General features: G+C 49.1%; 9 protein-coding genes across 11 annotated transcripts; 7 read left to right on the top strand and 2 right to left on the bottom strand.

The window, feature by feature from the left end:
• Positions 1–466: 466 nt before the first annotated feature.
• Positions 467–3014, top strand: LOC132256322 (organic cation transporter protein-like). Its single transcript, XM_059752671.1, has 3 exons — positions 467–1364; positions 1997–2704; positions 2768–3014. Exons 1-3 carry the CDS (start codon positions 615–617, stop codon positions 2924–2926), a joined length of 1617 nt encoding a protein of 538 aa, XP_059608654.1. The 5' UTR covers positions 467–614; the 3' UTR covers positions 2927–3014.
• A 282-nt stretch (positions 3015–3296) lies between these two features.
• LOC132256326 (heme transporter FLVCR2-like) lies at positions 3297–3862 on the top strand. The gene is made up of 2 exons (XM_059752676.1): positions 3297–3417; positions 3537–3862. Exons 1-2 carry the CDS (start codon positions 3297–3299, stop codon positions 3860–3862), a joined length of 447 nt encoding a protein of 148 aa, XP_059608659.1.
• Positions 3863–3993: 131 nt separating this feature from the next.
• LOC132256323 (uncharacterized protein DDB_G0290587-like) lies at positions 3994–5364 on the bottom strand. The gene is made up of 2 exons (XM_059752672.1): positions 5237–5364; positions 3994–5157 (listed from the first exon to the last, which is right to left on the bottom strand). The coding sequence occupies exon 2, from the start codon at positions 5017–5019 to the stop codon at positions 3997–3999; it is 1023 nt and encodes a 340-aa protein (XP_059608655.1). The 5' UTR covers positions 5020–5157; positions 5237–5364; the 3' UTR covers positions 3994–3996.
• A 786-nt stretch (positions 5365–6150) lies between these two features.
• Positions 6151–6907, top strand: LOC132256327 (serine protease inhibitor I/II-like). The gene is made up of 2 exons (XM_059752677.1): positions 6151–6339; positions 6513–6907. The coding sequence occupies exons 1-2, from the start codon at positions 6282–6284 to the stop codon at positions 6851–6853; spliced, it is 399 nt and encodes a 132-aa protein (XP_059608660.1). The 5' UTR covers positions 6151–6281; the 3' UTR covers positions 6854–6907.
• A 416-nt stretch (positions 6908–7323) lies between these two features.
• LOC132256324 (galectin-4-like) lies at positions 7324–10982 on the top strand. 2 transcript variants are annotated; one of them, XM_059752673.1, is made up of 7 exons: positions 7324–7535; positions 7630–7718; positions 9230–9612; positions 10005–10142; positions 10201–10217; positions 10346–10414; positions 10717–10982. In XM_059752673.1, exons 1-7 carry the CDS (start codon positions 7467–7469, stop codon positions 10864–10866), a joined length of 915 nt encoding a protein of 304 aa, XP_059608656.1. In that variant the 5' UTR covers positions 7324–7466; the 3' UTR covers positions 10867–10982. The 2 variants fall into 2 exon arrangements, with proteins under 2 accessions (XP_059608656.1, XP_059608657.1); XM_059752674.1 differs by lacking the exon at positions 10346–10414.
• A 64-nt stretch (positions 10983–11046) lies between these two features.
• LOC132256321 (serine/arginine repetitive matrix protein 1) lies at positions 11047–13580 on the bottom strand. The gene is made up of 6 exons (XM_059752669.1): positions 12990–13580; positions 12396–12901; positions 12229–12320; positions 11743–12163; positions 11275–11679; positions 11047–11201 (listed from the first exon to the last, which is right to left on the bottom strand). Exons 1-6 carry the CDS (start codon positions 13069–13071, stop codon positions 11064–11066), a joined length of 1644 nt encoding a protein of 547 aa, XP_059608652.1. The 5' UTR covers positions 13072–13580; the 3' UTR covers positions 11047–11063.
• Positions 13581–13619: 39 nt separating this feature from the next.
• Positions 13620–16961, top strand: LOC132255964 (SR-related and CTD-associated factor 4). The gene is made up of 3 exons (XM_059752138.1): positions 13620–13784; positions 14086–14376; positions 14511–16961. Exons 1-3 carry the CDS (start codon positions 13743–13745, stop codon positions 16959–16961), a joined length of 2784 nt encoding a protein of 927 aa, XP_059608121.1. The 5' UTR covers positions 13620–13742.
• A 51-nt stretch (positions 16962–17012) lies between these two features.
• On the top strand, positions 17013–18592 carry LOC132256325 (serine/threonine-protein phosphatase 1 regulatory subunit 10-like). The gene is made up of 2 exons (XM_059752675.1): positions 17013–17217; positions 17281–18592. Exons 1-2 carry the CDS (start codon positions 17028–17030, stop codon positions 17757–17759), a joined length of 669 nt encoding a protein of 222 aa, XP_059608658.1. The 5' UTR covers positions 17013–17027; the 3' UTR covers positions 17760–18592.
• A 235-nt stretch (positions 18593–18827) lies between these two features.
• Positions 18828–19565, top strand: LOC132255706 (uncharacterized). 2 transcript variants are annotated; one of them, XM_059751828.1, is made up of 3 exons: positions 18828–19098; positions 19161–19262; positions 19326–19565. In XM_059751828.1, exons 1-3 carry the CDS (start codon positions 18852–18854, stop codon positions 19394–19396), a joined length of 420 nt encoding a protein of 139 aa, XP_059607811.1. In that variant the 5' UTR covers positions 18828–18851; the 3' UTR covers positions 19397–19565. The 2 variants fall into 2 exon arrangements, with proteins under 2 accessions (XP_059607811.1, XP_059607810.1); XM_059751827.1 differs by having other exon boundaries at positions 19161–19565.
• The last annotated feature ends 761 nt before the right edge of the window (positions 19566–20326 follow it).

The raw sequence follows: 20326 nt of genomic DNA, 5'->3' as shown, positions 1-20326 counted from the left end.
CCAGCGGAAATTGTATGAAAAATGGGGGGAAAAAACTATATATTGAACGAATTGTTTACAAACACACAAACGACCACTAACAAATCTAAGTTCAATCCGATAACAAAAATAAGGTCAGTGGAGTATTCAATTGGCCACATGATCGTCAACTAACAAATTGGCGCCATGACAAAACAAATACATGTCATAGTACACCGCATTGCGCGACTATATCGCCCTTGACTTCTGCCGAGAGTTGTGACTATAAATAGTCCAATTTGATAAATTTCCTCCGGCGGCGGCGGCTGGAGAGCGCAACCCTAAATGGGTTAATAACAGAGACTTAGTGATAGATAAATCCTGCGGCGGTAATTGCTCGTGGGCGACAATTGACTACGCAATTAGATGGCAATAAGCGCAATGAGCAAACAGGGAAGAAGAGCCGAGACTTGTGGCGGGATTTTTTAATGCATCTCTGATTGCTGGATGACTCCTCACTATCACTGGCAGACTGCTTAGCATGCGTACACAAATTCGATGCGACAGCGGCAGATCTTGATAAGCCCGTTGGCCAGAGCTCCTCGGGTCGCAGGCGTTCATCAGTCAGTGCTGAGATCTGTGCTGGATCACTCGTCATGAGTCGCGAGGAGGGCAAGTGGGACAAAGTGCTGCAGGAGTTGGGTGACTTTGGGGTGTTTCAACTCAAGAACTACATCCTCATCTCACTGGTGGTGCTGCTGCCGCCAGTCTATGGCTTCAGCTATGTCTTCTCAGCCGCGGACATCAACTATCGCTGTCGCATTGAGGAGTGTGAACCACCAGGATCGGGTTTCATCACCAACAGGACTCTTTTGGAGTTCTCCATTCCACAAATTGATGGCACCTTCTCGAGATGCAATCGCTTTGGTGTGGTTAACAGCTCTCAGGTCAGCTGTGATGCCACAAACTTCGATCGTGACTTGTCCATTCCCTGTACCGACTTCATCTTCGACAGCAGAAAGAAGACGATCGTGAGTGAGTGGAACTTGACCTGCACTGAGAACGAGTGGAAGCTGGCTTTTGTCGGCACCATGGCGAACATTGGACAGTTCATCGCACTGCCCATCACGGGCTTCTTCTCCGATCGCTTCGGTCGCAAGGCAGCCTTCATCCTCTCCACACTGTGCTGTGGCCTCTGTGGCATCATCAAGTCCTTCTCCAGCAGCTACTCGATGCTGGTGCTGTTCGAGTTCCTGGAGATGGCCCTCGGATCGGGCATCTACGCGTGTGGCTATGTGCTGGGCATGGAATTGGTGGGGCCCAGCAAGAGGGCCTTCGGCACGCTCTTCATCAACAGCTTCTACACATCCGGAGGGGCAATCCTGGGCCTCGTTGCACTCTGGCAGGTTAGTGGATAAGCCAGATAAGCCACGTACATGGGAGTGATAAGGTTCAACGACAGCTCTCTGATCTCGGGACAGTGACACTCGATATAAGAGTTCCCCGGCGATATAGGAAGTCCAAGTGCGCAATTATCTGTCTTTTCTGTTTGCTTTTCTTCACAATTACATAACAACCGGAGTCCTCTCTACTAGGACAGCTGAAGAAAATTTATTGCTGCAAGCTATTGCGGATTATCAGTAGAAGTGCATCTTAGAGCAGCACTTCTTTAACGTAGAAAGCACAATTCTTCACTGGGTTCATCCTAACAAAAATGAATGAAAACCCTTAAAAAATATGATTTTATTGATCAAATTCTCATACACAGTTTCCATATTAACCGCGGGTTTTAAGAGTTGCGCATTAGAAGCACAAATTCTTAAATGGACACTGTTAAATATGTCAAGATCACTGGATCTCCGAGAATTTTTCAAGACCATCAACTATGATTGTAGGGAAGGCAAACATTTTTGCATGATTATTGGGATGTAATCTTGACCCATTTGGGCAGTGAAATATATTACTGCCTAAACTCTATAATAATCTGCTTAGCGACAATGCCGAAAAAACCCATCAAGTGTTATCTGCTTTGTTATAGGACTATTGGCGCGATATGCTGAGATGGCTGTACTTCCCATGCCTTCTTGTGGTGGCTTATTTCTGGCTCATTCCTGAGAGTGTCCGGTGGCTCCTGACGATGGGTCGTCAGGATGAGGCGAGCAAGATCATTCGCAAGGCCGCCAAGAGGAACAATGTGCTGCTCTCCGAAGAAACCATCGCCATTCTGCACGGCAATGTGCCGGGAAAGGTCAATCCGGTGGCGAAGAAGAAGAAAAAGTCCTATCCCATCGCCAGCATCTTCAGCTCATCAGCACTGCTCATCCGCTTGGCGATCTGCTCCTTCTGCTGGATCACCAACACCTTCGTCTACTACGGACTCGTGATCAATTCCGCGTCCTTTGGCGATGACATCCACACGAGCTTCATTCTGGGATGCCTCATCGAGATACCATCCTTCATCGTCAGCTACCTCGTCCTGGACAGGATAGGACGAAGATGGACGCTGTGCAGTTCCTTCCTTGTCAGTGGAATTGCATGTTTATCTGTCATCTTCATAGGCGCTGATCATACTACCTTAAGACTCGTCATGTTCCTCATTGGACGCTTCGGGATCACAATCTCCTTCACCAGCATCTACCTCTACACGACAGAGATCTTCCCCACAGAGCTGAGAAGCAGTCTACTCTCCTTCTGCTCAACAGTTGGACGAATTGGAGCGGCAGTCGCTCCTCAAACTCCACTTCTAGTAAGACAATTTATAGATTCTGATGATCTGGTCTTAATTTGCTCTTTCTCACTCTCTTCCCAGGCCAAATTCTCAAAATCCCTGCCCATGGTGTTGTTCTGTGGAACAGCCCTCACTGCTGGCGCCCTAATCCTCCAGGCGCCCGAGACGCTGAACGCCAAGCTTCCAGACACAATCCAGCAAGCGGAGAAGATGAACAACACCTCAGCCAACATACAGTGACAGCCCGGACAGCCCGCCTTGTATAAAATTATATAATTTTCTTTATTGTGATCTGTATAGCAAGATAAATTCTCGTGTGTGATCTATCGATCCTCCACTTTTTCTGGTTTCCTGAGTGCTTCGAGCTCATGATCTAGGGATTCCCTGGAGGCGAGCTTCACCATTGACATTTCATGGAGTTCACTGCAGCTGGCGCAGGATGATCCAGCTCTGGAGGCACTGTCGGATACTGTACCGTTCCCCATCTCGGCAATGATCGGCGGCGCACTGCCCCAGGACAGCGAAAAAGACGCTGGATAGATTGGAGCGGCAATCATTGGGACCAGCTTGGTGGGATCCGTGGTGTTTGGCTTCATCATGGACACTTGGCATGAGTACAGAAAGACTGCTGTCTGGGTTTATGGCATTTCCGCTCTCACCGTTCTCGTGTTCTCTCTGTCGCTGGAAAGCAGAGACAAGAAGCTTCTCTACGTCGCATCGATTCTCATGGGGTAAGCATTATATACATTGATTATATCATCTAAAAACTCTACATGTTGATTAACAGAAATAAGTATACGGTTAAATTTCTTATCAATCTCATAGATTTCATATATTTTAATTGTAACAGAATTCCTTCTCGCCTCGCAGATTCTTCATGAGCTGGCTGCTGAGCTGACCTATCCCGAGCCCGAGGGTCCCGTGGCGGGCATCATGAACATCTCCACGCACATCTTTGGCGTTCTCTTCACCATCATCATCTCGCGCATTCACGACACACTCGGCGATTTGGCTGGCAATCTGGCCTTCACGGTGCTTCTAGTCATCGGTGCCTCCATCACGGCCATGATCAAGGCCGAGCTGAAGAGGCACTCGGCATACAAGGAGGTCGCATCGGCGGCCGAAGAGCTGGCGCAGCTCGAGAAGCAGATCGTCGTCAAGACCGATGACTTCTAGGCTTTTCCCCTCTTTGTACAGAAAACCAAAAAAAAACGGAAACTTAACGAGCGTTTGGCGTTTGAATGCCCGCGCCCAACATTCTGTCTACTTCGGGGCGATTACGCGTGATGGCCAAAAAGACAGGGGGCTTATCAGTACAAATGTGGAGAGTGATGGAAATGGTGCATGCGCCGACGATTACCGTACTCGTGTGCATAAGGAGAATAGGGATCTTCTTGATATCTCGGCGGCCTGAAGGTGTTCGGATCAGGACATCTGCATTCGCACTTGTCCCTGGACTTGTCCGGCTCTTCCTCATCGACAAAGTTGAGACTTCTGGGATCTATGAGACCAACGCCACTCGTGTTGGGCTGCTCCTGCTGCACCGGCCTGGGCGTCCATGGCTTCTGGTCGTCTCGCGAATGGAATCTAGCGTCGTTGTGGGCGCGCCAGTGTGTGTTGCGACCTCTGAAGTGGCTGAGCTCACTTCTTGAGCGAATGCCAGGACCGTGTTGATACATTGGCCGCTCATCCGAAGGGAAGATGATGGAATCTCTCTCATCCACTGCACTTGGTAGAGACAAAAAGAAGGGTCCCGATGTCGTTGAAGAGGTAGTACTTGTAGTTGAAGAAGTTGTTGTGGTTGAAGACATTGGAGAAGTCAGTGGCGAAGGCTCAGATGTAATTGTTGTTGTTGTCGCTGGAGAAGAAGTAGTTGTTGTACTTGAAGTCTTTGGGGTACTTGTGCTCGTTGCTGTGGAAGTTGTTGTTGTCGATGGAGACACTGAAGAAGTGGTTGTTGAAGACTCAGTTGTTGAACTTGATGTCGTTGAAGACACTTTGCTTGTGGTTGCAGAAGTTGTTGTCAATGGTGACACTGAAGAAGTGATTGTTGAAGACTCAATTGTACTCAATGTTGTTGAGGACATCATTGAACTGCTGGTAGTGGATTTTGATGATTCTGCATCAACTGTTGATTTAGCAGATGCAGAAGTTGTTGGTAGATCTGGGATGATTATTCTATAGCCATAAGACTTATCTTCAGTCTCAGATGACTTCTCCAAGTCTTTGATTGTTTTCCTGTCGTCGGGAAAGCGCCATCCTTGACCGCATTTGACTTCCAAGAAGCAGAACAACAACTCAATAGCAATGAACATGAGCACAGCGTCTCTCATGATGCTCTGCGCGCGATCTTGAACTGCGGCTTTCTACTCTATCATGCACCTTTATATCTATAGAAAGACTGATTAAATGTGACCGTCATGGAACTTTATTGGCTGTTTTAGGACGTCCGTGAGAAATCTAGACTTCTCCTGCGATGAAAAACACAAACATGCCATGGACCATTAGAATAAATAAATCAGAACACTTTCTACACAATGTTTAACCCACCTCAAGTTCCACAATTAACCCAAAGTGATTCTCCCGACAACCCTCAATCTTTTATACCTTTACATTTTTCATTGTTCGTGCTGATTCAGGAAGATTTTTTTCTGCGCACGTCAGAATCGTTTCCTCATTGATAGTGGATTTTGTGTTTTTGGTTGTGGCGCGACAAGCCACAAGAAGTGATCCGCCGAGATTCTCCGCATCAAGCAGTTTGTGCTAGAAACCTTGTAGGTTTTTTTTTTTCTTCCATAACTCAATTGCATCATCATTTGTTTTATTTTAGAGATAATAAACTCCTTAATCAGCCAGTTTCTGTTTTTTCATCATCGCCGCTTCCGATGTTTTTGTGATGAAAATATAGAGAAGACGCACAACGATCGCTATCTTCCTCAGTCACATCACAGTTCCCATGCACAGCGCTGCATAGTTGACCCTTGGACCCTCTCTTGAAATTCCTCTATATATAGAGAAATTCCTTAGCAGATCGGGAGAGGATTGATTTATTGATTTCCGCGTCCAGAGTGTGTTTTGGTGGTCATCATTTGCGAATGGCGAACGTACACTCAGAGACTTCCGTCCGAAAAGAGCCACACAAGAGATTAGCACAAGTGAAATTTGAGGCGCTGATAAGTGTGACGCTCATGGGGCCGCTTTTGGGGCGTATGCGAGAGTGAGAGAGGGACACGGCGTGCGAGTGAGACATGCCGGACCCAATGATGATGGGGTCACAGCTGCTGATAGTGACCGGGTGGAGAGTGAGAGAGCCTGGAAAAAATCACAATCTCTCTCGTCCAGTCCATCCAATTTCCACCCATATTTTATGTTTTTTTTTATTCTGCCTCGCGTGGTGCGCAAGTGTGCAAAAATTCAACACACAATGTTGTGGAATCTTCGCGAAAATTAGTTTATCATCTGATATCAGCTCAGTCAGTTCCTCTCCGGAGTCCCAAGTGGCATCACACGCCCCGCGAAAGTGATCTCAAGAAAGAAGTCTCGCTCTCTCTCTCTCTCACGTAAAAGTGTCGATTTTGTGTGGCGGTCACTCAACATGGCGAAGATCATCCTGCTCCTTGCAATTGTGCTCTGTGCAATCTGTGTGATCAGTGGTAATGAGTTATTCAACAGTCCACTGAGGCATTTTCTCTAAAGAGAATCGTTTTTTTACCCAGATTTTTTAAAATAAAGATTCCAAACACTATTCTCAAGTCAAAAACGACAAGAAAAAAACTCCTCCTTTTGACTGGCCAGAATAATATGGGGATTTGTGCCTCCTTTTCAGCTGACGACCGGAGAAAGTGCGAGCCCAGCAGCGCCTTTATGATCGAGTGCAACCGATGTCGCTGCAATGCGGATGGAACACACTTCTGGTGCACGCGAATGGCTTGCGTGGACTTTCCGCGCTCCAGGCGCCAGACGGCGGCGGAGGAGCCCCGGGCCGCGGACCCGAAGCCCGAGGAGCGCAAGCCGGAGGAGCACGCGGTGAACGGACAGGTGTGCACGCCGGGAGACGTGAAGCACGAGGATTGCAACCGGTGCAGGTGCGCCAACAATGGCATCGGCTGGTGGTGCACGCGCAACGAGTGCCCCTCGCGAAGGAAGAGACACCCACGAATCCCGTGAAGCTCTGTAATTAATGCTAAATTAAATATAAAACCCTCTAATTGTAATGGAAAATCCTTTGGCATTTTTTTTATTCTTCGTCAGAGAGTTGTACTATTTGCAAACTTGAGCTTTTCCTTCCATTCACCAAGAGCGCGCCAACTTCTAATGAATCAAAAATCACTACAAACGGCGCTAATCTTTGCAGATTGCGCAGAAAAAACAATCACCACATCTTCATATGAATAATAAGAGCAATTTAGATAAAAAAAAAAGAACGCGGCACAGAAGCCGAAATACCCCAAAAAGAGTGCGTAATTGGAGTGATTAAAAGTCCCACAGCGAAAATATTGATACACACACAAAAACTGGCGCTGAGTAAATATTTGCCACTGAAATCTTGGCGAAAACATGTTAGAAAGAAAAAGGCATAAATTCACTGCTCACAGAGAGTGTGAGCGTCAGAATGGGAAACTACCGAATGTCTCATCCCAGTCCTCTTGTCTATCTTATCAGCTGCACAGTCTATCGCGGATTCCAATTTGGACGCGATAAGATAAGAGTTCTTTTGTGCAGCACTTTCCAGTCTTCATTCGTGCAAAATCAGCAGTGGAGTGAATTTGGTGGTTCTTGAATGAATATTCATCGGAGGATCGAGAGGACTTTTCAGAACTTCATGGCGACAATTCCAGTCTACAATCCAGTGAGTATAGCTCTAGCCTAAGTATTGCCACACTCTAGCGTAGAGAAGCGTGACATTCGGTATTTATGACTTCCATTTCGCCGCTTTCTTGCAGATCAGCCCATTCTTGGGCCTCATTCCGGGAGGCTTCAGGGTGGGACAGATGATCAGGGTGAAAGGAGTGGTGAATTACTATGGAAACAGGTGAGAAAAGTGATAATTTTCATCCAGTTTTCACGCTCGATCGCCTTTCTCTCATCATCCACACTCTGTCATGAGTCATGTGAGCGACCCATCCCAGTTGCGGTTCCACACGCTACGTATAGGTTTCAAGAAACTGTTTCCGACCCATAACGCTTATGGGGAATTTACATTGGATGCGTTTCACTTTTACCTCGACGAAACGATTTCCTGAAATGTCTCGGTAGGTAATCATCCCTTTTTTTATTGCCCCTACGCTCGGGCGCGGAGGGCAATAAACCTCGAAGAAAAAAAAAGGATAATTGCCCTCCGAGACATTTCAAGAAATCGTTTCGTTACTAGTGCAAGAAATAATTTCATACTTACTACAGGAAACAATTTCGTAATTCAATCAAGAAATATTTTCATTCCTATTGCAAGAAATAATTTCGTAGTTATTTCTGGAAGCAATTTCGTATTTATTTCTTGTATGGAATCCAATACAATTAAAATATATATTTTTGTCCAAACGGCAGTGTTGATTATGCTGAATCTGGCCACCTTTAGCACTCTCCGGCGTCATCTTATCCCGGATTCCGTGAAATTTCCCGCGGCTTCATTGTCCATCTGAAAAACGATAAAATTATTAAATTTTACTGTTTATACGCGCAGAATTTAGATCAAATTTTCTCTCAATTTATTTTACAACAGCATAATCAATGCACATTTTGAAAATTCACCAAAATGTACTTAAATAAATGCAATTTTTCTCACCTTATTATCCGATGAAGAACTGCACTCTGCTCGTTCTGCATTCAACCACGACCAGAACTCAACTAAATCGACAACTCAGATGAGTTTTAGTGAAGGAATTTCCCAACATTGCTTCATCCCGACACCCGAGCCTTGTTTTATGACCCTTTTTTCATACTTTGCATTTTCTCTGCCTATTTTCTGTAAAACAGATGTTTTATTGCACTACTTTTCTCCCTCGAGCGCATCATGGAATTTTGAACCGGTTTCAGGTATTACGAGAAACTCTTCCGTAAACCAAACGGAGGCATTTCTTGACCACATTCGGAAATAGTAAGAATACTTGGTCTTACTCGTTTCTCCTCTGAGGGCAATCAGGTAGAGTGCCGAAAATTGGGTAAATTTTATGAGGGTCTGAGAGGTCTGAAATTTCTGTGGGCCATAAAATTTAGGGACACCATATGGCTTATTCTATACATGTTTAATCTGTGAAACAAGAACGAAAGCATTTCTTGTTGGGAATCAGAAACTGAAACCTTTCTCATTTGCATCATGTTCATAGTCGGAGGGCAATAAGGTATTATTGCTCTCCGATTGCCCTCAGAGACAGAACAGGAAACAAATCCGCAACAGTTTCACATCCACTACCGATGAGTATCCGTTTCTTGAAACCATTACGTAGCGTGTGGAACCGCAACTGGGGACTCAGGGCTGGATTGACTGTGGTGTTTCATGAAACATCTGCTGATTCACTGGGCGATTTGCACTCTTTCCCCCCCCAGATTCCAGATAAACATCCAAACGGGCCCCGCTTTGCGCCCACGAGACGATGTCGGCCTGCACCTGAGCGTGCGTGTGCAGGAGCACGCCATCGTGCGCAACACGTTGACCAGTCAGATTTGGGCCGCGGAAGAGCGACACGGTGGATGCCCTCTGAATCCCGGACAGCACTTTGACATTCTCATCCTCGCCGAGCACTCATGCTACAAGATCGCCATCAACGGAACGCACTTCTGCACCTTCAACCATCGCATGTCGCTGGGAAGGATGCAGTTCATCTCGGTGGACGGCGAGGTCACGATCAACTCCATCACGCAGGAGGGCGACACTTCGGGTCAGAGCAGCTACCAGCCTCCAATGCCAGTTCCAGCCACAGGCCATTATCGTAAGTTTTCTACCTGCTTCAAATTCATCCAAAATCTCTGAAGAAAACCGTCCAGGAATGTCTCTCTCTCTCTCTCTTGATAAGCACAAATATTGGAAAGCGAAAGAAAATCCCACATTTAGCGATTGGCAAACATGATAACGAAGTAATCCATCGATAACTAGATGGCTTCTGAAGAAAATTCACAGAACAATTCATCAGAATTCTTGAGACAATTCCATGAAATCAAAGATTGAAAGGCATTCTAGAAATAGCAAGTATGAGAATAAGAAGGGATATCCATTGGATTGTCCTTTACCTGTTCCCATGGATAAGCGTACGAATGTCCTAATTATGTAGAAAACTCATTAAGAAATTAGATAAAAACTTGCAAATTTTTATTCGCATTGCAGCTCCCATGCCTTATGGCGGTTCCGGTCCCCCAGGGGGCGCCTACGGCAATCCCTACGGCAATCCATATGGCGGATCTGCTCCACCCGCACCCCCACCGCCCCCGTACAGTCCACATCCAGTCGGCTACGGGCAGCCTGGTAAAACCATTTGCCTTAAGATGTAAGATCAATTTCTCTAACAATAGCCTCTTTTCAGGCGTTGTCTATCAACCGGTACACAAGAAATTCCTCAATTAGAAAATCTCTCTCTCTATGTCAAGACCAAAAAAAAAATGTTTGTTAGGCTTTTTTTCTATCATATTTTATTTCTATGTGTCTTTGAAACTGTGATCGTGTTGTAGATTCAACCCATGAACTCAAATATGACTGCATCCGGAACGGCTTACGGTGCGGGATATCCGCAATTTCAGGTGCTTACACGCAGAGAAAAAACCATTGATTACACTAGGATAACCTCAAAGTGTTGAACAAAAAATGCAGAAAAACAAGGAAAATTATGCAAATTTCCCCTCAAAACATTCAGTGTTTGACAATTTTAATTGGGCTTCTATGATTACTTTGACACACACACACATTCGAGAAAATTCACTCTGTAATCAATGCTTTTTCTACACGTCACAACACAACTTTGTGCATTGTTTTTTCGCTTTCATGACGCCAAAGCATATTCCCAAAAAAAGAGTTCTCTCACTCTGGCTTTTCGTGTTTGCAGAAGAAGAAATCAAATAAGGCTCTGAAATATGCGGCCGGAGCCGCCGGCGTGGGTGCCGGAATTGGCCTCACCGCCCTGGCCATCTCCAGCCTTGCCGGCGGAGGAGACGGAGACTGTGACGACTGTGGAGACGTCGATATTGATCTCTGAGAAGCATCAGAAGTTTGCCGCTGAATTGCTGATTATACGTTTTATTCACTTTCATGGATAGAGAATTTTTGTGAAAACGAAGAAAAAAAAAATTGAGGATTCTGCACAATATTAAATGAGAAAGAAAGAACGACAGGAGGAAAGAATTTATGGTGTGTCTTGATGGCAGAATTATGAGAGATTGTGTCCAATTGTTCTCAGTTGAGTCTAGCCGTGATTGGGAGCTTCTTTCTGCGTCTGCCGCGCATTTGCTGCCTCTCCAGAAACTCATAGTATCGCTCCTGCTTCAGCCACTCCTGATAGCGATACCACCACTCCTCCCACTTGATGTAATCCTTCAAGACACAAACCCCAAATTAGAGAGCCTCTCCGCAGCTCAACAGCAAAACACCCCGCGCGCACACTCACCTGCAGATCCAGATCGCGCAGATAGCCGCGGCTCTTGTAGTACTCGTACCGGACGCGCACGTCATCCCAGGACATCAGGCCCGTGGGTGCGGTCATGGCCAGCTCCTCGGGAAAGTGTCCAGGCGGCGCCGGAGAGTAGTTCCTGGCCGGCGGTGACTCCATGCCCTCCTCAATCATCACCTTCAGGGCCCCACCGGCACTGTCCTTTGTGATCCTCATGTTCTCCATGTTGCTCCTGTCCACACTCCACTGCGCCATCTTCCCGAAACGCTCCGACAGTGTGAGACGCGTGGTGGCCGTGATGGCGGGCATCGAGCCACTGCTGCTGCTCGACTCATCCGATCCCGACGACGACGAGCGTCGCTTCTTCCTCTTCTCACCCTCAATCTTCACCTTAGCACGCAGCTGCACAAGACACACAAAACATCAACATCTCATCGCCACAGACTCTCTCTCTCAGCCACTCACCTTTTCCACCGTCTTGTCCTTGTGGCGCCTCGAGTGGCCCGCGACCTCCGCAGCGACGGGCTGCGGCGGCTCGGGCGGGCGCACCTTGAGGCGCGGATCTTCCGGCACGATCTGCTTGCGCGACGAGCGCTTCCCGTGCTTCCCGCTCGGCTCGGGCTCAACCACGGCCTCCAGTGGGATATGACGCGCGGTGCTGCGCGGCACCTTCTCGGGCTCCGGCCGCTTGGCCGGGCGCTTCGACGTGGAGGCCACCGGCGGCGGCGGACTGGCCGGGCGCACGTGACGCGACGCCCCACTGTGGTAGCCCGACGTGGAGCCACCCGACGACGCCTTCGACTTACTACCGTGCGCCGCGCGCCCCTTCGCCAGCGGCGGCGATCTGGGCAGCGGGCGCGATCGCGACACCGATACCGAACGAGATCTACAAGAATCATAACACGTCAGTCACACTGTCTCTGCTCGCGCCCTGCGCTCTGCGTCTTTTACCTCGTGCGTCCGTGGCGCAGCTTCGGCGAGCACACCGAGCAGGAGTCGTCCGAGCAGCTGCTCAGGCTGCTCTTCGACGGCGATCTGGTCGGCTGGAAGGCAGAAAGAGCGCGTCAGTTGGATTGACAGAAGTGTGGCCCCGATTCAGAGGGGTCAAAATGGCTCACCTTCGGCGGCGGCGACGGGGGCCTCTTTGAGCGCGGCACCATCTGTGACGCCTTGGACTTCTGCACCATCGGCGAGCGGCGGCGCATCTCGTGCACGGGAGATCTGGGCGGCGATCTCGGCGAGCGTGGCGACCGACGCCTCACCGGTGGCTCGGCCGGCGACCGTGGCCTCTTGGGGCGCATCTCCGGCGATCGCGGAGCACGTCGCCTCGCGTCCGGGGACTTGGGCGAGCGCCGTCGCATTTCCGGCGAGCGCGGCGGGCTGCGGCGCCCCCGCGAGCGACTGCGAGATGCGCGTCGCGTATAGCCGCGATATTCCACGTCACTGCCATCCGAGGAGCTCTCGCCCTCGATGTAGAGCTTCTTGTAGCCGGAGTGGCGCCAGCGATTGGGATCCTTCTCCTCCACCTCCAGCAGCTTCTTGTCCCAGTACTCACCCGTGGAGGCGCGCGCCTTCTTCATCACATTGTCGATCTCCTTGCGCTTACCGGCCGCCAGGCTGGGGTCTGCAGATGGGAGGGACAAGAGAGGTGTGTGTGAGTGTTTGCGTGCCCGTTCGACAGGCCCCGGACTCGCGACGCGGCGCCACTTTACCTGTAATGCGTGCCGCCGCGGGCTGCCGGTCCATCCGGAGCTTGGAGGACGCGGCAGCGCTTTCCCGTCGCCGCACGGACATCTCCCGGGAGAGTTCTACTGTCGAGGGGGGCCTCTGGAGCGAGATCTCGCGAACGCGTGGGGCTTGTCTCCTGGCCAAAATCGATCAATTACAGCCTCTTTATGAGGATTCTGTGTCCATTTTGTTTTTGCACTTGTGCAAGAGAGTCTCGCGCGGTCTCGCGTGTGAGCGCTTCTCAGTGCGCCCCCGTGAGTGTGTTCACACCACTGAGATTACCACCCCCGGATCACTGGTAATCCGCCACAGACACTCAAGTGAGGAAAATACCAGAGGAATAGCGGAAAAAGCGGGGAAACCCGGTGAAAATGGGGAGTCAAGCTGTCACACAAAAATACCGACACTTTTCACACTATCCATAAATATTTCACCACAGAGTACTTCAACAGTGATTTAACTGTCCTTTCATGCACTTTTCAGTCACTTTTTCCACCGAGAAAAACACAGAGGAAACTCGCAAAAACTATATGAGCGCTTTTGACGGCTGATCGGGCGCGAGAGAGTGAGATGGAAAATCCCCATGACGATGAGCAGCGACGTCTGGCGGAAATATGCGGCATTGTGCTCTTCAGTTCGCCATTTTATCAGTGTCGCAACTACACAGAGTGAAATGTGCAGAAAAAGCGTGGAAAAGTGGTAAAAATACAGTTAAATCCGAAAACAGTGCTTGAATAATGACAATGAATATGGAGAGTGTGATTGCGTTCAATGCAGAGGTGAGAAAGATGGTCAGAAAAAGTGTCGCTTTTGACATTTGCCACCACCATTGCGCGATGCTTCGGCGAGAAAATGCCCATTTTTCACCTTGTAGTGGGACTTTTCCGACTGCATATTGTCGGCAAATAGATTGCCGTGGAGGCAATTGTTGTGATGCTGTGCAACTCTGCACGGTTCTCGTGGTGGCAAAGGGGCGACCTTGAAGGGTGGGAGAGCGCTTTGGGTGCGTCTCCCGGAAGACGCGCGCCCAGAGACATTTCCAGAGACTTATTTGTCAATTCGTGTGTGTATGTTTTGCAGCTCTCGGGCCTCATTGAGACGAAGCCACCGATCTCCAAGGCCAAGATGGGCTCCATCACGAGGAGTGCAATGAAAGCCATCAAGTTCTACAAGCACGTTGTGCAGAGCGTGGAGAAGTTCATCCTCAAGTGCAAGCCGGAGTACAAGGTGCCCGGATTGTACGTGATTGATGCCATCGTGAGGCAGTCGAGGCATCAATTTGGCCCGGAGAAGGACGTCTTTGCGCCCCGCTTCGCACTCAACATGCAGCAGACATTCGCCAATCTCTTCAGATGCACACCGGAAGACAAGGTGAGCGATTGCGCATCCGGCGTTCTACTGCGCCTAAGATGCTCTGATGTCACAGTTTTGTTTCACAGCAGAAACATAATTGTCCTTGGCAGACTGATTAATAAGGCAATTTCTCTATCTTTTGTGTTTTGCAGAGCAAAATCATTCGCGTTCTGAATCTGTGGCTGAAGAACAGTGTCTTCTCGCCAGAGGTGATAAATCCCCTGTTTGACTTCTTCAATCCCAATCGACAGCATCCGCTGGAGGGTCACGCGGCCAGTCAGGGCATTGGCGTGACGAACGGCATGACGTCGTCCAGCACACAGATTGTGTCGGATTCGCCGCAAGTGGCGGCGGATGAGCAGAGCCGCATGTCGGCGGACATGTCCAGTGCGCACGGGAATGTGGTGGTGAGTGGCCAGATGGAGTTGGATCCCAACATCATTCGGCAGCTGCACCACTTCCAGAAGTTGCTGATTCAGCAGACGGGCAATGATTTGGGCGCGGGCAACAGTGGTCAGGATCAGGTGAAGTTCAACAAGAAGCTGCTGGACTTTGACTATGGCGATGATGAGGAGGAGGAGAAGACATCGTCACCGAATGTGACGAGCTCATCGAGTGTGCTGGAGGGCAACAGTCTGAATCAATTGCTGCAGGATCCGAATGTGCTGCGACAGCTGCAGAATCTGCAGAAGCTGAAGCAGCACGAGATGGAGGAGAAGCAGACGAAGTTGACGGAGATGCGACTGCAGGAGGAGGCATTTGAGAAGCATCTGGTGAATGTGCTGAAGAAGTTACCCTTTGCCAATGAGTGTGACCTGAGTCGGCAGCCGGAACAGCCTCTCGTGGCGCCTCAGCAGATGTACACCATGCAGCAGCTGCAGCAGGCGCAGATGCTGCAGCAGCAAATGGCGGCGGCGGCGGCGGCGGCAGCGGCGCCAGTGCCGGAGAGCAGCGATCCGGACGTGGAGTTTACAGGTGAGAGTGGGAAGGTGGAGGTGATCACGCTGGATGGCAATGATTCGGATCTGTCGACGCCCGATCGTGGTGAGCAGCAGCGATACAAGTCCCGGCGACGCAGTCGATCGCGCTCCAGGGAGCGCACAAGGGATCGCCGGCGGCGCAGTCGCACGAGATCACGCTCCAGATCGCCGCGCACGCGGCGGCGATCGTCGCGGGAGCGCGCCAGGGAGAGGGAGCGCGAGAAGGAGAAGGAGTACGACCGCGAGAGGCGGCGGAAGGGGCTGCCGGACATCCGGAAGGAGCATCTGAGTGTGTGCAGCACGACACTGTGGGTGGGGCATCTGTCGAAGCTGGTGCAGCAAGAGGAGTTGAGCGACACGTTCGGCCACTATGGCGATATCGTGAGCATTGACATGATTGTGCCGCGCGGATGCGCCTTCATAGCGATGAACAGGCGTCAGGATGCGTACAAGGCGATGAACAGTCTGAAGGGACACAAGCTGCAGGGGCGCGCCATCACGATCTCCTGGGCCACGGGCAAGGGTGTGAAGAGCAAAGAGTGGAAGGACTACTGGGACCTGGATCTGGGCGTGAGCTACATTCCCTGGCCGAAGATTGATCACACGACGGATCTGGTGGCGCTGGAGGAGGGCGGCATGTTTGACGAAGACACACTGCCGGAGTGGTTGAAGGAGAAGCGCAAGGTGGAGGCGAAGATTCCGCAGGGATTGGACACGAGTCAGCCGCCGCCGGGTGCTCTCATGCCCATGGTGGCGCCCTTCCAGCTCCCCGGCGCCGCTGGAGCCGCCGCCAGGCTCATGGCGCCACCCATGATGACCAACTTGATTCCCGGACTGCCACTTGGTGTGCCGCCACCGCAGATGATGATGCCCATGATGCAGATTCCGCAGATGGACAAGTCTGTGCCGCCGCCAACCAGTGCAACGCCGGACTTTCTGGCTGCACTCAATTTCCCAATGCCGCCCATGCCAATGGCGGCCGCCGCCGGGCTTCCTGTGCCGGCACAGCCGGAGACGAAGAGTGCCCACGATGACATGGAGATTGAGAATGATGATGACGCCGCGAGTGATGCGAAGAAGGAGACGACACCGCTCAGTGAGCAACTCCTGGCCATGAGTAACTTCTTCAATCGCCCACCGCCGCTGATGGCACAGCCAGTGTCGCCGTCAATCGTGCAGAGTTTCACAGCGGATAAGAAGCCCACGGCGGCGCAGGAGGACTCGCGCGAGGACTCGAGGGATCGGGATGTCGCCTTCAGGGGCAGAGGACGCGATCGCGAGCGCTCAAGTCGTGATAGGGAGAGGAGAGACTTCGGCCGGAGCGACAGGGGCAGCCGGTGGGGCAGTGGAGAGCGCAACAGAGAGCGTCCGGAGAAGGAAGCGGGCGGCAAGTCGCTGGCGGATCGTCTGCGCGAGATGGCTGGTGAGGGATCGGAGGAGTTCAGCCGGCGCGATGCACAGTGGCGCCAGCCGCAGCCGCTGATGTCGCTGTTCGGCGAACAGGCGCGGCGCGGAGGAGCCGACAGAGAGGCGCTGCTGGAGGGACCGATGCTGATGCAGGGTGGACCACCGTTCAGGCACCAGGACATGTTTGACGGGATGCGCCATCGAGAGGGTGAGTGAGAATTGTGGCGCATTGAAAAATATCTTCTTTAATTGCTCAATTTGTCTACCTTTTTTCTAGGCCGAATGGATGATTTTGATCGTCGCGCTGGTCCAAATCATCGCGGTGACTTCTTCTCGCCGCCTCGCTTTGGGCCAATGAACAACGGCGGCGGCGGCATGCGTGGCATGATGCCAATGGGTGGTCGCAATGGGCCACAGTTTGGGCCACGCGGCGGACCAATGTTCATGCGTGGAATGCGTCCAGGACCACCAGGTAATCAGGAGTGATCTTTTGCCCTGCTTTTGCCATGATTGCTAACACTCTGTCTCTCCGCAGGCTTCCAGTTCGCCGACAGGGCGGGCGGTGGCTTCTTTGACCGCGAGGGTCCGTACGATCGCGAGGAAAGGCGCCGCAATGGGCCGCCGGAGCGCCGTGGGGAAAGTCGACGCGGCGGAAATCGCTTCCCGCGCGAGTCCAAGTCGCAACAGCAGCGATCATCGCGCTGGGGCGGCGGCAGTCCGCGTGGCGGGCAGCCGGGTGATGAGCAGGAGGATGAAGGACCGCCGGGCGTAGCGCCGGAGACCGAGGAAGCGGCGGCGGCGGCGGCGGCGGGTGAGTTGGAGGCGGACGGAGGAGCGTGCGAAGAGGAGTTGCCGGAGGTGCACGAGGAGGCGGCGCCAGGGCAGGATGAGGACGATGCTGATGGCGGTGGTGATGCTCCGGGCAAAGCCACGCCACTGTACGATGAGCCGGCTGAGGGTGGAGCCGCCGAAGTGGGTGCAGAGGCGGAAAATGGCGAGAATGCGGCTGAGTAAAGTTGGGGTGGGGAAGAAAAGTTCTTGCGACATTTATAAAATTAACTGAAGAATATGACAAAATTCTCGTGCAAGTGCGCAAAGAAAAAAAAAGAGAGGAAAATGCTTCTCAAGAGCGTGATCGATCAAGGTTATCACTGTGATAAAGAATTGATTTTACCAATTCGTTCTGACAAAATGAAAAAAAATATGGATAAATAGATGAAATTTTGCAACAATATGCAAAAAAAAAGTCTAAAGTTAAAGTTTTTTTCCAAGTTTTTTCACAATTTTCACTCACAATTTCGCGTTTTACCTATTTTGTAAAGAAATGAATTTTTGATTTATTGTTGAAAGAAGAGATTTTGAGCATTTTTCTCTATCGGATTTGCTCAATTCTTCATATTCAAAAAAAATAATAATGGCGTGTTTGAGAAGGTAGGTCAAAAACGCCCCAGAGCATCAAGAGAGTCTCGAGGGAAACTGGCGCTTGCACTCGAGTTGAGTGACTTGTGCAAGGTACAGTGATGATTTTACATTGCATTTCTCTTATATGCCACAAAAAAAACCACAACAACAACTTTCGTCCCTCACAGAGAAAAAAGAGAGATCTTTGAGCCTTGATCGTGGACTTAGCGTAGAATTTTGCTGCCTTCAGGCAAGTTTATAAATGATTGTTTTCTTCTTGGAATTGTAATTCAATGTCAAGAAATCGCAAGTGTGTGACACTCTTTTCCTATTTGAACTATTAAAAAAAAAGAAATATCCTTAATTTACCGCCAAGTTTACACAACAATTGCAAGAGAATAGAGTAGATTTGATTGATCAGTGCGAAGAGAGAGAGAGAGAGAGAGGAAAGAAAGGAAGAACGGAATTTAAATTGTAAATAGAGGGTTGAGAACAAGGAGTATGTATTTTTGTTGTTTGTTGGGGTTCTCGTACAGGAGGCGACATCGTCTATTTGAGGTTAGGTTTTAGCGAAAAATTCGGCCGTTATTTTGATCATACTATTTTTCATCGCGACTTTCTTTTCGAGCGAAGTCACAATAAACCAACTGTTCATTCATTTCGCACGTTCTAATTGTCAATTTTCTGTGCAAAAGTTGAAGAAAAATGAATTGCAGTGCAATTGGCTGTGAGAATATCCAGGGATGTAATCCCCACGTCTCCTTCCACCAACTCCCACACCACGAGAGTGAGAAGGTGGTGAGGAAGTGGAGGAAAATCTTGAAGAAGTCGTCAGGTATTGAGAAGAAGATCATCAGAGTGTGCTCTGACCACTTCCTGCCTGACGATTTCCACCCCACTTCCCGAGCTCTGCAGGGAGAGTGGAAGTGCAGAAGGAGATTGAAGAAGGGAGGTAATGATTTATATACAATGCAGGTTGTTCTTTTTTATTATTTCATCTATAATAATTTTCAGTTTTCCCGACGAAAGTTGGGACATCTCCAGAGCTGAGCCGGGCTCATCCAGAGGCGAGTCTGGACCTCATCCAATCTCTCAACCCAGAGATTGCAATTCTATGTAAGTTTCAGAATAGAAATATGTGTAAATTGATTGACTTAAATGTGCTCTCGTATTTCACAGGGATCATTCCTACGCAAAGATCATGCCCTGCGGTAATGGAGATGAGTTTGAGGAGAGAACTGCAGTCTTGAGAGACGAGGATGAAGAGCTGAATGATGTGATCCGCGATGAAGCCGGAAGTGACAAAGAATCGGAAGTAGATATGCTCTTCGACAACACAATCGAAATTATTTCGGATTATGAGGAGACAGTGGAAGATCAATCGATTGATAAGTTATTTTTTTTATAATATTCAATAACTCTATATGGATTTCATTAATTTTTGCGAGAAAGTTGAATTTTACTTCCAAGATTCCACGATTTTCATCTCACTTTTAAAGTGAAAAAAAAAATGTTCTAAAAGACACGTGTGAATTTATTAATGAAAATGTGGACTGCAGCAGATATTCAAAAGATGTCTTAAATACTTATGTGAAGCAGAGAATTAGAAACAAAATAATTTACCAAAATAATCACTTAATTGAGAAGGAGAGAAGGGCGAATATGTATAGGAAAAAAGGGTGGGCGGCTTCACAGGAGCAAAAGAAAATACAAACATTCACAACTTGAATAAAATAATGAAAATCCGTGAAAAAAGAATTGTTTAAATTTAAATTCCCGCGAATTCACTTCACCACGAAACACAAATTTAACTATACATCTTCTTCTTCTTAAAATGGTCGCTTGTCGCCTCCTGTACGAGAACCCCAACAAACAACAAAAATACATACTCCTTGGGTTGAGAATATCACACAATTCTCTGGCAGAATATCTACATATAAGCAGCAAAATGCGTCTCAGAATGTGCTTATAATAATAGAGAGGTGTCTTTTCCGTTTTTTTTTTTCTTTTTGATGTAATAAATAATCACATAATTTCATTTCACACAATATTCTTTCATCTGTCCAACGTTTGTTTTCTCCTCTGCAAAAAGGGATTTCAACTCTCGAAGAAAACCTTAAGAATAAATTAATAAGAATTGAAATTGAAAAAAAAGAAAGCCATAGAAAGAAATTAAAATG

This window comes from Phlebotomus argentipes, unplaced genomic scaffold, assembly GCF_947086385.1.
Source record: "Phlebotomus argentipes unplaced genomic scaffold, Phlebotomus argentipes genome assembly contig_5, whole genome shotgun sequence".
Lineage (NCBI taxonomy): Eukaryota > Metazoa > Arthropoda > Insecta > Diptera > Psychodidae > Phlebotomus > Phlebotomus argentipes.
Note: the sequence above shows the minus strand (reverse complement) of the source record. Positions and strands in the feature narration are given on the sequence as shown.

What these genes read in the sequence shown, in the direction of transcription:
- LOC132256322 (XM_059752671.1), top strand. Translation starts at nt 615, where the DNA reads ATGAGTCGCGAGGAGGGCAAGTGGGACAAAGTGCTGCAGGAGTTGGGT. An exon ending in GCCTCGTTGCACTCTGGCAG is followed by an intron (nt 1,365 to 1,996) that starts GTTAGTGGATAA and finishes GCTTTGTTATAG; the next exon opens with GACTATTGGCGCGATATGCT. An exon ending in CTCCTCAAACTCCACTTCTA is followed by an intron (nt 2,705 to 2,767) that starts GTAAGACAATTT and finishes CTCTCTTCCCAG; the next exon opens with GCCAAATTCTCAAAATCCCT.
- LOC132256326 (XM_059752676.1), top strand. Translation starts at nt 3,297, where the DNA reads ATGAGTACAGAAAGACTGCTGTCTGGGTTTATGGCATTTCCGCTCTCA. An exon ending in GTCGCATCGATTCTCATGGG is followed by an intron (nt 3,418 to 3,536) that starts GTAAGCATTATA and finishes TAATTGTAACAG; the next exon opens with AATTCCTTCTCGCCTCGCAG.
- LOC132256323 (XM_059752672.1), bottom strand. Translation starts at nt 5,019, where the DNA reads ATGAGAGACGCTGTGCTCATGTTCATTGCTATTGAGTTGTTGTTCTGC.
- LOC132256327 (XM_059752677.1), top strand. Translation starts at nt 6,282, where the DNA reads ATGGCGAAGATCATCCTGCTCCTTGCAATTGTGCTCTGTGCAATCTGT. An exon ending in TGCAATCTGTGTGATCAGTG is followed by an intron (nt 6,340 to 6,512) that starts GTAATGAGTTAT and finishes CCTCCTTTTCAG; the next exon opens with CTGACGACCGGAGAAAGTGC.
- LOC132256324 (XM_059752673.1), top strand. Translation starts at nt 7,467, where the DNA reads ATGAATATTCATCGGAGGATCGAGAGGACTTTTCAGAACTTCATGGCG. An exon ending in CAATTCCAGTCTACAATCCA is followed by an intron (nt 7,536 to 7,629) that starts GTGAGTATAGCT and finishes GCTTTCTTGCAG; the next exon opens with ATCAGCCCATTCTTGGGCCT. An exon ending in GTGAATTACTATGGAAACAG is followed by an intron (nt 7,719 to 9,229) that starts GTGAGAAAAGTG and finishes TTCCCCCCCCAG; the next exon opens with ATTCCAGATAAACATCCAAA.
- LOC132256321 (XM_059752669.1), bottom strand. Translation starts at nt 13,071, where the DNA reads ATGTCCGTGCGGCGACGGGAAAGCGCTGCCGCGTCCTCCAAGCTCCGG. An exon ending in CCCCGTCGCCGCCGCCGAAG is followed by an intron (nt 12,321 to 12,395) that starts GTGAGCCATTTT and finishes TCTGCCTTCCAG; the next exon opens with CCGACCAGATCGCCGTCGAA. An exon ending in CTGCGCCACGGACGCACGAG is followed by an intron (nt 12,164 to 12,228) that starts GTAAAAGACGCA and finishes TGATTCTTGTAG; the next exon opens with ATCTCGTTCGGTATCGGTGT.
- LOC132255964 (XM_059752138.1), top strand. Translation starts at nt 13,743, where the DNA reads ATGACAATGAATATGGAGAGTGTGATTGCGTTCAATGCAGAG. An exon ending in TGATTGCGTTCAATGCAGAG is followed by an intron (nt 13,785 to 14,085) that starts GTGAGAAAGATG and finishes TATGTTTTGCAG; the next exon opens with CTCTCGGGCCTCATTGAGAC. An exon ending in GATGCACACCGGAAGACAAG is followed by an intron (nt 14,377 to 14,510) that starts GTGAGCGATTGC and finishes TGTGTTTTGCAG; the next exon opens with AGCAAAATCATTCGCGTTCT.
- LOC132256325 (XM_059752675.1), top strand. Translation starts at nt 17,028, where the DNA reads ATGGATGATTTTGATCGTCGCGCTGGTCCAAATCATCGCGGTGACTTC. An exon ending in AATGCGTCCAGGACCACCAG is followed by an intron (nt 17,218 to 17,280) that starts GTAATCAGGAGT and finishes GTCTCTCCGCAG; the next exon opens with GCTTCCAGTTCGCCGACAGG.
- LOC132255706 (XM_059751827.1), top strand. Translation starts at nt 18,852, where the DNA reads ATGAATTGCAGTGCAATTGGCTGTGAGAATATCCAGGGATGTAATCCC. An exon ending in AAGGAGATTGAAGAAGGGAG is followed by an intron (nt 19,099 to 19,160) that starts GTAATGATTTAT and finishes AATAATTTTCAG; the next exon opens with TTTTCCCGACGAAAGTTGGG.